The sequence below is a fragment of the Haliaeetus albicilla genome, chromosome 5, assembly GCF_947461875.1.
Source record: "Haliaeetus albicilla chromosome 5, bHalAlb1.1, whole genome shotgun sequence".
Taxonomy (NCBI): domain Eukaryota; kingdom Metazoa; phylum Chordata; class Aves; order Accipitriformes; family Accipitridae; genus Haliaeetus; species Haliaeetus albicilla.
The window spans coordinates 30,497,179-30,510,452 of record NC_091487.1 but is presented as its reverse complement, the minus strand read 5'-3'; the positions used below and the strand labels follow the sequence as shown (position 1 = coordinate 30,510,452).

Sequence of the window (13,274 nt, the reverse complement as noted above, 5' to 3'; positions counted from 1 at the left end):
TACTGAAGTAGTGTCAGGAACTGTATAGGCCGTGTGTGTTGATCTCAGTTTTAATAAGACTATGGTAAACATGTGAGAAATGGGAGATCAACTTACATTTTTATTCAGCTGTTCTTGTGTAAATTCAATGGTTGATTTAGCAAAGTACTGTACTTCAGAATGGAATGTGTAGTGAATTTTTTTTTTCTCCTGAGGAGTATAGGAAATATCAAAATCTGTATTTTCAGGTTTCATCTGTTCAAATTTAACACTCTTAAAATGCATATTTGGAGCCATATGCCTTCTTGAGCCTCTGTAGTTTAAAACTTAGTGTAACAAGCTGGAACTCTAAAAATGGTAGAAGGCATGAGGGGAAGAAAGAGAGAGCATGTTAGGGACCATCATCTGCATTATTCATACGTCATATAGCTTCTGAAGAGCTAGCCATGAATTGGAGATTACAAATACTTTATTAAGCCTATAAAATGAATGCTGTTCAAGGTGCGTGGTTTTATGAAGTATTTTAATAGTCCTGAAAATATTGACTTTGCCCTCTGTGACCCTAGGGCTGACTGCAAATGAAGCAGGCAGAAAATTTCCTTTGTATTAAAAGTGGTAGTGAAGTGTGTGGGAGGTAGAGAAGGGGCTGAATTTCCCCTTTGATAAATAAACTATCGTGGTAGTTCTGGTGGGATGGAGGTGAGAGACAAAAAAAGAAGGGGAATCCCTCTTGAAAAGAGAGGACTTGCTAGAGTAATCAGCCCATTCATAAAGGGGTTTGATAGGTAGGTTTGGGCAGTTTTTTAGTTTTCTAAGTTAATTTTAAAAGATTGTATTTAAGTGCCTTGTACTCTCAAGACTCACAGCTGGCTGAAGTCTCAGCCTACTTTCTCTCTAGAAGATGAGTGCTGCTTAGCTGTGTGTCCTTGGTACCTATAGTCAAGAGGGTTAATCTTGCGTATACTTTAAATCTACAGTTTCATGGCTTTATGCTTTTTTATAATAATATTTCTAGTTTTGAAATCAAGAATTGGATACTGTGCTGTGCTAGAAAACATGTTTTCATGATTACCTTGTCTTTTATTAAGCGGACTTCAGCTAATCTTTTGCAACACTCATTTCAGTGATTAAGCTACTGTAATTAAAGCAATATTCCAGGTAAATGCTTTTGGTATCAGCAACGCAAGGCAAATTTGGGATTATCAGAGTTAAAATGCTTTCCTGCCAAAGTATATACAGATCAGCTGGAGGTTTAGCATTAACCTCTGTTAGGGTATGAAGAGACGTTGTGTTTGGCAAGAAGCAAGTGGTGAAACTCAGGCTGGAAAGCTCAACGTCAGTGCAGCAATCAGTTATAAAACCCCCCAGATTTATATGAAAACTAAGGATTTCAGCTTTATGGTGTTGGGCTTGTGTTTTAGTTACTAACATAAAACAGTGGTATGTGAAACAATGAGCTTTTTGCTAGGATTAACTAACAAAACTTTTGTCCTGGTTGTTGTCTTCTCTAACTTGGTAATTATTAGTCCTTTTTTTTATTATGATGTAGAAGAAGCATACAAAATTGTCTTTGTGCCTGAATTGGTGCTCGCTGTATCCATCATTAGGTGACTGCTGTATTGTGGGGAGCAGGTGTATTGGGCAGAACTATTGAACTAAAAATACCGTGGCAAAATCATAATTGGTCCACCAAAATCTGAATTTAGAAATTATTCACCCTTTTCAGGTCCTGTTTAACTAAATGAATAATTTAATGTTTAGCAGTCTTTTTGTTTAAATATTGTTTCATTAGAGAACTTTTAAAAAAGTTAATTTTACACAGAAAAATTTATCATAGTCATTATCTTGACTAGCAGATTTAAAAGTTACATGCTATGACTGATGGATCAGAAAAGCTGCTGTTTTCTCAGAGTGGGGAATAGGGATTAAAAAAAAGCTTTCACTAAAGCTTATTTTTGTTAGAAATAAGACCTGTATTTTTTTCCTGAAGTCAGTTGATCTTTTGACAAAGATCAGGTCTTTTGCACAGTAACATGCCTTTTTGTTCAGAACAAGTTCTTCGCTTAAGAAGTCTAGACATGCAACTTAAGGAAAGTATGGAAGTCTCAAATCAGGAAATAACATGGTGGTTTTTTAATACCTTAATGTTTTATTGTTAATTTGCAGAAGTATTTTTTGTGTGAAGATCATGTAGATAGTGTTATTTGCAGGAAGATTTGATTTGCGCTGTCATTGGAGAGTTAACCCACTCACATGCCCCAAAAGAAAGGGAAATCACAAGAGAGATATTTTAATAAATATTGGACAGGAGAGCGACATGATACATAATGGGAATTAGCTGATAAAATTATTATTGTAATTTTGTCTGCCTTGTGAAATCCTAATTTCATGTTTACAGAATAGCCCTGTGATGATCATCTCTCTACTCTACTTTTAGATCAGTTTGAAAAGGAATTCAGGGATTTTTTAATTTTCTTTTTTACTTTATTCTTTATTCTTCTACAAATTCTTTAGACAAATTCTGACTTTCCAAATTGGAGATTAAACTTCATCTAAGAAACCTTTCTGCTTTTTTGAGTGTATAACGTCATACTTGATCTCTCAGTCCCTTACAACCATTCTTGTAAACACAGGACAGTTATTAGAAAAAAGCACCCTTTATTCCAGTTTTGCAGCCATGTTAGATATTTCATTCTACGTCCAGGTATTCTACACAGATAGTAATATTCATTAGTATTATAATTGTCATAAAAATTCTGTAAAACCCCAGTTTATTATTCCATTAACGAGATTGCTTTTCACTCAAACAAAAAAAAATTGTTTATATTTAATTATCTTATGCTAATATTATGTCTTAATCAAAGAGACACACACAGTCTTTTTCTATCTGCTGGGTCTGAAATACACAGTCTGAGTGTTGCTCTGTTTATTCTAAGATGGTGGGGATGTGCACAGAACACCTTGGAAAGAAAATAATTTCAATTTGTTTTTGCTTCTTTCATTGCGTTAATGTATGTATCTCTAAAACGATCTTTCATTCAACATTTGACAAACATTTTTTCACTGAGTTTTACATGTTCTTTAGCTTCAGCTTGGCCCTTTCAGCTGCTGCTCATCTGAACAGGATGTTGCCTATATAAATATGATTTTGCCACTAAAGAGAAAACAGCCAATGAACTAGGTTGAGTGCTGGGGGTTTCAAAGCAGGGGACTGTGACAGTGAGAAGGAAGGAAGAAAAAGCTGTTTCTAATCCAAAGGCACATACTTGTGGAACCATTGATATCGTATCCAAGATGAATAAAAGTTATGCAAAGAGTTGACAGGTGAAAGGAACGCTTTCAGATAGTGTCTGCTTTAGTCATGAAAGTTTATTCTAAAGTTTTATCCTAAGCTTTTTATTAAGTTTTCAGTTAATGTAAAACTTGGGGAGAAATGAATTGCTGGAGAGCAATTTCTTTCTAATGTTTCGAAGAACTCTCTAGTAAATGTTCCTTCCTTCTAAATTATAAGTGCCAAACCTACTATAAAAATCCCAAATTTGAAAGATAAGCCTATTTTTTTGTAGCCTTCTGTTATCATGGTCAATCATGGCTACTTTGATGCTGATTTCAAGAAGTGCAAGCTGTCTTACAAAGAGATATTCCACATAAAAAGTCTTACTTAAGTAGGTTATTGAAAGGCTTTGATTACCAGATTTTTTTATCAAGTGTTGGAGAAGTTCCACAGGTGCTGTAGGGTGACAGTTGGAGAAATGTTCTTTAGGCTGTAGTTTTCACTTTCCCCCATAGAGTTCAACTTCAGCTCATTAATTCTCAGTGGGCAAGTCAATCATGTATATGTACCTTGCTGATGTGAAGTTCTACGTACTCTGTAAGGACTGATTAAGTAAACTTGATGGAACAAAAGTAGAAGTTAACCCCCCCCCTTTTTTTTTTAATACAAAGATATTGAAATTCAAGACTTTTCTAGATGTAAAATAATGAGACATGTTTTGTCTTAACTGAGGTGTAGTATTATTAGAAATTATAAAATTCTAGAAACCTTGTTATGAAATTTAAATCTGGCTGTTGCGCTTTTTGTTTTTCTATTATTTTGTACTATTAGATGTTGACTGAAGAACTTTTATATGAAAATGTAACTGCTTTTAACTAACTTCTTATTCTATATAAACTTAAAGATAAAATGCTAGATTTTAATGGTGATGTTCATTCAGTTTCCATATTCAGTTGCCAATGTACAGGCAATTGATTGACCACTTTATATGGCTATCTCTGAGTATTTTCATTAACATTCAGAGATGAAACATGGTATCTGATACAATATAATTTTTGTAATCGTCCAAAGGTGATTTATCAGTTGCACTGATAAAAGTCCCTCTCAGGGTGGAAAGGGGAGGGAAAATCAAAACAAGCAAGAAAACTCCATGTGAAACTCGTCATCTTATTAGATTTGATTGGGTGCAAACCTCCTTCTGGCTAAAATCCTGTGCCTGTAACAAAGCAATCATGCTTAATAGTTGTACATGCAACTCTAACTCTGAATTGATTGCTATACGTTCTGGATCATCATGTTTCTAGCATAGTTGCAATATGAAAATTATTTAGTATCTTTAATGAGATGCATACAGAAGACTTTCAATTTATTTTGGTGATATGACACTTCACAATCTTATCCTAAAAATTTCTGTAGATATGTGGTTCAATTGTGACTCATGTAGATTCGTTTGTGAGTGGTGCTGAAAGTTAGTATGTAAAGACTTGTCATAGCACTCTAAACAAGTAGTGTGTTTATTTTTGTTCCTATAGTATTTCAATTACTGGTGCATTGGGTCATCCTGTTCCTAATGCGATACAAAAATGACCAAACCTATTAGAAGTTATTTGAGTGCTTTGTATCTAATGTATGCTATTTTAAAAGTACATTTGTTTTTATTCAGTTTGCCATAGAGGAATTTTAATGTCTGATAGATGTGTGATCATTTGTTTTTACTGAATGGTTGCAATATGAGTTAGTTAAAATATTACTTAAATATTACTTAAATAACTCTGTTTTGTTGTAGCCGAAAAAGAAAACTAAGACATTCAATCCTCCAATCCGTAGAAACTGGGAAAGTAATTACTTTGGGATGCCCCTACAGGATCTGGTTACACCTGAGAAACCGATACCTCTGTTTGTTGAAAAATGTGTGCAATTCATTGAAGATACAGGTAAGATAGGAGAACTATTGGAGGAAAGACTTTCCCACTTTGCATAATGATAAAGCCTGTTATTTTCTGTTTTAAAGTACTTTTAGAATTTTATCCCAGAAATAAATAATTATGGGAAAAGCACATTCTAAAAGTAGAATGTGTTCTTTAAATTGTATGCTTGATGTGTGATGGTCTTTTGTCTTTATTTACACAAATACTTAATTTCTTTTTGACAAACAGTTGAAGTTTTAACATTTGTTTCCTGTAATTTAAAAAACTTATACCACTTTCTAATGCCAAATGACTTTTAACCCGATGGCTTTCCAGTCTTACATGTCTCACTTGTCACTGTATTTGCTTCATATATTAAAACGCTCTGAAATCCACTTTTTCCAATTGTGGAAGACAGGTAGCTGGTATGGCTTAATTAGCTTGCTTGCTTTATTTTGCTGGTAAACCTAGTTTTGCATTTTAACTTGTTACAGAGACGGAAACATTTCTTTTCTAAATACTGTGTAATTCTACATGGAAAATATTAAGCAATATGTTTAACTTGCAGATTTCCAGTTTAACGTAAATTATTAACATATATGTGTTTGCACTAAGGTGAAATTTCACAGTATGGTTTTCTCTCTCTCCTTTCTCACTGGCTTTCTGGTTGTGTGTTTGTCCATGCTTTCAGCCTATTTACTGTGTGACCATGAAGCGAGTAGGATGATCTTGCTGGTCCAGCAGAAGACTACATTTAGGAGTGGGGAGTTATTTTGAGGTTTGAGAGTGACCAGTGGTTGGGTTTTGTTTGTTTTGTAATTTTTTGCTGTTAAAGATGGTGAGCACCAGTTTGTGGTTAGTGTGTAGATCTTGCTTGCTCTGAAGTTGCATAAATCCTATATTGCTATATTTGCAGCAAATGAGAGTGTGAAACTGACTGGAGCTGAAACATGAGCAGGACCATCTTTTGATTGGGTGTCTGCAGTTCCATATTGTTTAGCATAAAGTAAAACAGCACCCTTTTTCAACATTTTCTTAGTGCTGTAATACAATTTTGGCTGTAAGATGACAGTAACAGTTTTAGCAAGAGTAAAACTGAAGGGTTTTCTTTCTTAAACTAAAATTCAGTTTTACTGCCATCTGTAAGAGTAGTGTTTCCAAAAGAACTACTACAGGTGGTAGGCCTAATAGCTGTTTTTGAAGACTTATATACTGCATTATTGCAATCAAAAAAATTAGGTGAAACCTCAGGCACTTATCTTTTGGGAGTCAGAGATGTTAGTATAAATCTGTCTTTAACCTTTACCTCCTATTGATGCCTTGCCTAAAAGGAAGAGCTGTATTTTTTTCCTTCTTGCTTTTGCTTTCCCTACCTCACCCAGGAAAAAATGGGGAAGGAGGAAGAAGAGCAAGGAGTAATAGAATGGTATAGACAGTTTAATATATATTTTGTGCGTTTGTGTTATATGTTGTTTATTGTATGTAGCAAAAAAACCCAATCCCAAAACAAACAAACATAATTTTATGGGTGAGTCACTGTCTGAATTTGTGTTCTTTAAAAATGACTGCATACAGCTACTACGTACAGCTATATAAAACAGACATTCACCAGTAATGAAGACCAAATGACTTTTTGAAGAGTTTGTAGAATCTAGAAGTAATATCTTAAATTTGAGCATGTTTAACTTTGTAAGAATATTTTCAAACAACAAAATTACAAATACAAATCTAAAGAAAATTGTATTTGCTTAAAAATAACGTTGTTTGATATCCGTTGACTTTGTGGTAGTATTTCTCCCAAAGGATTTTCACCAGCTTGTGGGGTAAGAGAGAACTATAATAGTGTGGGAACGTGATTCATTGTCTTTTTTTCCTCGTAATCATCAAATAATGCAAGCACCCAGAAGATTTAGCACTTTTATTCTTTTCCAATGACCTGTCTTTCAAGAATAAGGTGTTTAGTTAAGCTGCTGATGTGCTCAAAATGTGAGGGGCTCCTCAAAAGTGGTGACTCAAGAGGTACTGCTTTTCCTGTAGCTGGTTGAGTATATGTTAGTTCATCCTGGGATGCTGCTGTGCAGCTACTGAAAGCTGGAGAATTTTAATTCTGGCCAAATGTGTAAGCTGGACAAACATTGTGCCATCTGCATGCTTTGTTTGTGGTTGTGAAGACAGTTAGTTCTCCTGCTGTTTCTGTTAAGCACTTTGTGAAGGTGGAACAAAACCTCTACTTTTGATCTGTATTACAATTTTCTTTCTCCTACTCTGGATTCTGTGTAAGTAGCTTCGGTTATTCTTTTCAGCTTCCATACTTGGCTCTAAGAGTTTTATTTTTGGTGTGTATTATTTCTATATTGGGTTAATATTCTGTAGGTATTTGAGGTTCAAGCACTGTTCTGATAGAATGTATTCGTTGCCTTTGAGAGAGGAAGATGTTCTTTTGCATTGCCTTCAACCTATACTAAGATAGACTCACATCACTGACTTCAGGACTGTCTGAGAGAAAATTCCACAAATATAGTTTTGGAGATGATCAGTTTGCAGGAGGCAAGTCATGATCTATTGGCTTCAGGCTAGAGTCCACAATGGTACCATTCCCATTTGATAAAGCTGTTGTATCAGCTGCTTGGCCCTGGGGAGTCATCCAATACTTCAGCTGTCTCTTAGCAAGTCAGCCTACAATCAGTACTAACTGAACTGAATACCAGTGTTTATTATCATTGTCTTTTTAATCAAGAAGTGCAGTCTTTTCCAACACTTCTTGAATGAAGCTAATCAGTATATTTCTCTTAAAGAGGACATACTTGTTAAGCTTTTCCTTTTAAGGTACTTTCATGGAGTTCAGCTCCTTCCCTTTTTTTGCGTATTACCACGTGTAATTTGCATTGTGGCTGAATTGCAGTTTTTTTGCGAAGATATGATTAATCTCAAATTGAAGGGCTAATCTTAATTTTTAACGTTCCCTATCTCTGCCTCATGAAATGATAGAAGATGGTGCTTTGTACCCACTCATCTAAATTGTGACTGAGGCTAGAAAGTATGCAGTGTGAAAAACAGTTTTCTCTGCTTTGTTTTGGATGCTTAGATGAGAAGATAATATCAGAAAGTGTCTTTGAAGATTCTTGCTCCACTGTAAACCTTAAAGAATTGACCCCATGCAGAAAATACCATCAGATTTTTGTTTTACCATACTGTTCTGGAATATCCTCACAAAAAAAAAAAAAAAAAAGAAAAAAAAAAGGTGTGCGGTAGAAGAGGGACAATTTGGAAAAAAAATAAAGTAAATCTGGGAGCTGAAAAGTTCTAGCTTCTTATAAATCAACAGATTTTTCTTTTGGAGGAACCATATGGATCTTGTCAGGGTAAAGGGAGATCTGGTAGAGTTAAGGGATCCTAAGTCAGGGCCCACAGGTCTAGGTATTTTTTGTGTGTTCCTGTTCAGTTTGATATTTTCCAGATTAGCTTTATGGAGTCAACTAATTTCTGTGTTTGAAAGATAATCTAGGGCTTGAACCCCTTTGGAATCTTTTTGATAGTATTGAAAGTAGAAACTGAGGGAGCGAAGTGGTTAATACTTGAGCAGATCTAAACCTAATAAGCAGCAAGTATTTATCAGAATCTTCATTTCAGCAGCAGTGTGTACTGAGAGAAAATTCCGCAAATTCTGTTTTGGAGATGAGCAGTGTGTACTGCTGCTGATACTACTAGTACAAAGCAGTAATAGCGCATATTTTGTCTTATTTGAACCTATTGGTTAAAAAAAAAAGTACAATACCATGTAAGATTATATTAAATTTAATAACACTGTCACTTTTGGATAAGGAATGAGGAAAGCTTGGCCAAATATCGTAAACAAACTTTGCTTGTGTGTTTACACATTGTCCCTGATTATAGGAAAACCTTTTCTCTATTCAAGCCTTTCATTTTTGAATTCATTGTAATTATAGCAGGATGAGTAATCTTTTGGTTGGTTGTCAGAGCTCTTTCTTGTTGGTTCATTGAACAAGATGATCAAAAGAATTTTTATCTTTCAGGTAAGTAACTTGATAATAGTGAATTATCAACTTTTCCACTAAATGTCTTGGTATAAACATATAATGTTCTCCTGAAAACTTATTTTCTGGTGAAGATACTGTGATCTTATCTGAAACCTTCTACAGACTGTATAAACACTTTCCTATCATTAGTGACACAGCACAATGTGTAAGCTGCTGATGTTTGTACGCTTTTTCCTCTGTCGCATTCTTTGCAAATCAGTATATAACTTGTTCTTGAGGGCAGCTACTTAAATTGACTTTTTGACATTGGTAATTATTTTCAGTTATGGGCTTCCAAAAGAAGATTTCAATGATACAGTTGTTCAGGTGTATTTTGTTGCTTTCTCTTGATGGACTGAATACAAGGTCATTTTGTTACATCACTTGAAATGAACTTTTTAAGTGTGTTGGTTTTCTGCAAACTAGATTTATGGAAATGTATTTAGCAGGGAAACTAGAGTTCAGTTTTGATTTTTAAGAAAATTGTAGTGGCTGGTTTTGTATAGAAGTAATGGTGCTATGATAAGACGTGCTAGAAAAAAATAAGCTGCCAATTTTTAAAAAAAATTCTATCCATTACTTTTTTTAACACAATTCATTTTTTCTAAATGTAGGCAGCAGAATTGAGATAATTTTTGAAGCTTAACTGTTTGTTAACTCTATTAATAGCATGAATTCTCTGTTTCTCTAAGAATTACCATGTAGAGAGTAAGGAGGATATTCTGATACTCTGATAGTTTTGTTTGAGAGAGAGGAACGCAGACTTCTGAACGCTAATTTAATGTTTAACTTCAACAAAATGTTGGTATAATTTGATTTTTATATTGCAATACCATGTAAAAAAATCTGTTGAATATCTTTTTTTTAAGTGTAAAAATTTTACAAGTTTATGGCAAGTTTGTAGCTCGAGTGTTTTGTTAGTGACATTTTTATGCTGTTTTACATGCCACCAATTTAATTTCAAGTACTGTTTGTGTGCTATTCAGCACTTACTGTTGGTGATTATTTTTAACTTTCCCAAACTTACTCATGCTAACTGATAGTATTAGCATATGAGGGTTTTTAATATTTCAGTATTTTTTAAATTGGTGTGTTGGATTACTTTTTGTATGCTGGCCACAAAGCAGCACATGGCTGCTCACTCACTCCTCCCCTGCCCAGTGAAAGGCTCCTGGGTTGAGACAAGGGCAGGGAGGGATCTCTCACCAACTGTGGTCACGGGCAAAAGAGACTCGGCTTGGGGAAAAACCAAAATCAGTTTAATTTGCTACTAATCAAATAAAAACAGGATAATGAGAAGTAAAACTAAATCTTAAAATGCTTTCCCCCTTCCCGGGCTCAACTCCACTCCTGATTTTTCTACCTCCTCCCCTCCCGAAGCGGCACAGGGGGACGGGGAATGGGGGTTGCAGTCAGTTCATCACACGTTTCTGCCGCTCCTTCCTTCTCAGGGGGAGGACTCCTCACTCTTTCCCTGCTCCAGCGTGGGGTCCCTCCCACGGGAAACAGTTCTTCATGAACTCCTCCAACGTGAGTCCTTCCCATGGGCTGCAGTTCTTCATGAACTGCTCCAGCATGGGTCCTTTCTGTGTGTTGACAAACTTGATTGAGTCTAGCAGAAGAGGGTCAGTGGCTGGAGCTCCTGACCTGTGGGTTTGTTCAGCTTGGAGAGGGGAAGGCTGAAGAGATATCCAAAAAATGGCTTCCCATACCTATGAGGAGGTTGCTGAGAAGGTGCAGCCAGGCTTAAGTACTGAAGTACATGGCAGGAGGATTAGAGACAATGATTATTAAAATATGAGGTTCCAACTAGAAAGAAAGGAAAAACTCTTGCTCTGAGTATTATTTAAGCCCTGGTTCAGGTTGCCCAAAGAGATTGTGGGCTCTCTGTCCTTGGAGGTAGTCAAGATCAGATTTAGATAAGCAACCCAATCTGGATTCGGTGTTGACCCTTGTTTGAGCAGGAGGTTGGAATAGGTGACCTCCTGAGCATCCCTTCTGTCATCACTTTGAAATAGAATAGGTTTTTCAGTAGTTAGGAGACTGTACACCAGTTTGTGTTTTGCAACTTTGGAATTAATCAACAGAGAGGAAACCCTGTCCAAACTTGAGAGGAGGGGAAAACAGGCATCAGTTGTTTCTCCTAATGGAAGACTGACTACCAGACGGATGGAGGAGGAGCACATGCATTAATTTATTAGTGTGTGAGAATCACTGAAGACTGTAAACAAATATGTTTTGAAATATTCATAAACACATGTTGTGCACTTGAGCTGTATTGCTAATTAAGGTATCTTCAAAGGAAACATCACAGGAAATATGTAAAGAATTCCCAAACAATGCAGATAGGACCAAGATGTCAATATCTTCTGCAGAGTACTTATGGTACTTCTGCTGCTCCTCTTATTCCCCTAGCTTTCTCCAGGCCCAAAGTGACGAAACAGCTAATATGCCTGGAAAATTAGAGTATCTTCAGATGTCACCCATTTTTAATGAAGTAAAGAATGCACCTACCTTTTCCTAGGCATGTTTGTCATGTCATATTAATTGAAGTCTTTTATTCTTTTTCCAAAATGAACAGGCATGAAATATGTGATTGAGTGACACTTCATAAAGTGATTGAGAGCTTGTTTAATAATTGGTTAATGTAAATGATAGAAATGTTAATTCAGCATTGGATGAGAGCTTCCTATTTTTCGAGTCTTTCTAGAAGTACTGCTTATTTTCTTAGACTGCTTACTTTTTACTGAACATTTCAATATTCTATAAATTATTTTATTACAAGAAACAGTAAGACACTTATTTTTGGTTCTGCTTTCCAGTGTGTGAGTTGCATGTCATGGATCTTTAAATGCCAGTGTCGATATGCACAGATAAGAGCACACTAAATGTAGAATTTTAAATGTATTTTATGTAGGTAAACTTAGTGCTAGACTCTTACTTGAAAAGAGTATGGATTCTTTGCTCTGTAATTACATACATTCTAGGTGTACGTAGAAATTATCATTCTGGATCAGTAAGGTGGTAGTTCCTTTAGTCTTGTGTAGTCTAGATAGCATAGGGGTTGAGAAGAGGTATACCAGGTCACTATGTGGAATAAAATTACAGAATGATACAGATCACAAAATTTACAAAGGTAAGTGGGGGTATGATAGTTTCACATATTGTAGTGGAGAATGATTCCTGAAAAGTTTGGTTGGTCGCTGTAGGGGAAGGAATTAAACGGGAGAGATAGACTTGCTGTGACTAGGTAGCATGTATTCAGAAACGTAGACAGAACAGTGATAGTGGAACCTGGCTGCAGATGTCAAGTTGGCAGGTACTGTGTAACTTTTCAGCAGGCTAAATATTAGTATAGCTGTTGATACTCAAGAAAAGGCTTTAAAATCATCATAGACAGCTGTCTGAAATCTTCAAGTCTCAGTACTTGCTATCCAGCAAGCAAAAAAGAATTAAAAGAATTATGAGAGTGAGTGATATGGGGAAAAAATCATGCTATTACATGATTCCATGGTAATGCGTGCAGTTTGAATACTGGTTACAATATGGGTCAGTCTATCTTAGAATAGAAAAGTTGGAAAAGATACTGCATATGACAATAATAGTAACTCTTGGATAAAGAGGGACTGAATTGATAAGCTTAGAAAATTTCTGAGGAAGGGAAATGATACAAATTTTAAAAAATGGTGCTGGGAAAGAGTAGAGAAGTTACTGCTTCATGTTAATAAATAGAAAAAAAGATTTTGTGAAAACTTCAGGTACTGAGAATAAACCCAGTGTGCTTTCATGATGTACATTCCTGAATTGCAAAACTGTATTTGCTCTGGGTTGTTGTAAAGACCACAAGTAAATGACTTAAAGGGGTTTGGATGAATTAGTGGGGGATAAATCCCCAAGTGGCTATTACAACACCGTATGCAAAAGCCTATGTAAGATACCATCTGCAGGAAGCTGGGAGGATATACCACAGAAAAATTGCTGGTTTTTGTTTTTGTTTTTTTCCTCCTGCTCTTCCTACCTCTCTCCTCAAGCATATACTACTTAACTGCTGTGGAAACTGGATATTGTACCAGGTAG

At 35.6% G+C, this 13,274-nt stretch overlaps 1 protein-coding gene across 1 annotated transcript in view; it reads left to right on the top strand.

The window, feature by feature from the left end:
* ARHGAP5 (Rho GTPase activating protein 5) overlaps window positions 1-13,274 on the top strand; it is a 50,155-nt gene that overhangs the window by 22,182 nt on the left and 14,699 nt on the right. The window contains exon 4 of the mRNA XM_069784018.1: window positions 5,040-5,187. Within this exon, the coding sequence (XP_069640119.1) occupies window positions 5,040-5,187 (148 nt within the window). The remainder of the gene's footprint in view (window positions 1-5,039; window positions 5,188-13,274) is intronic.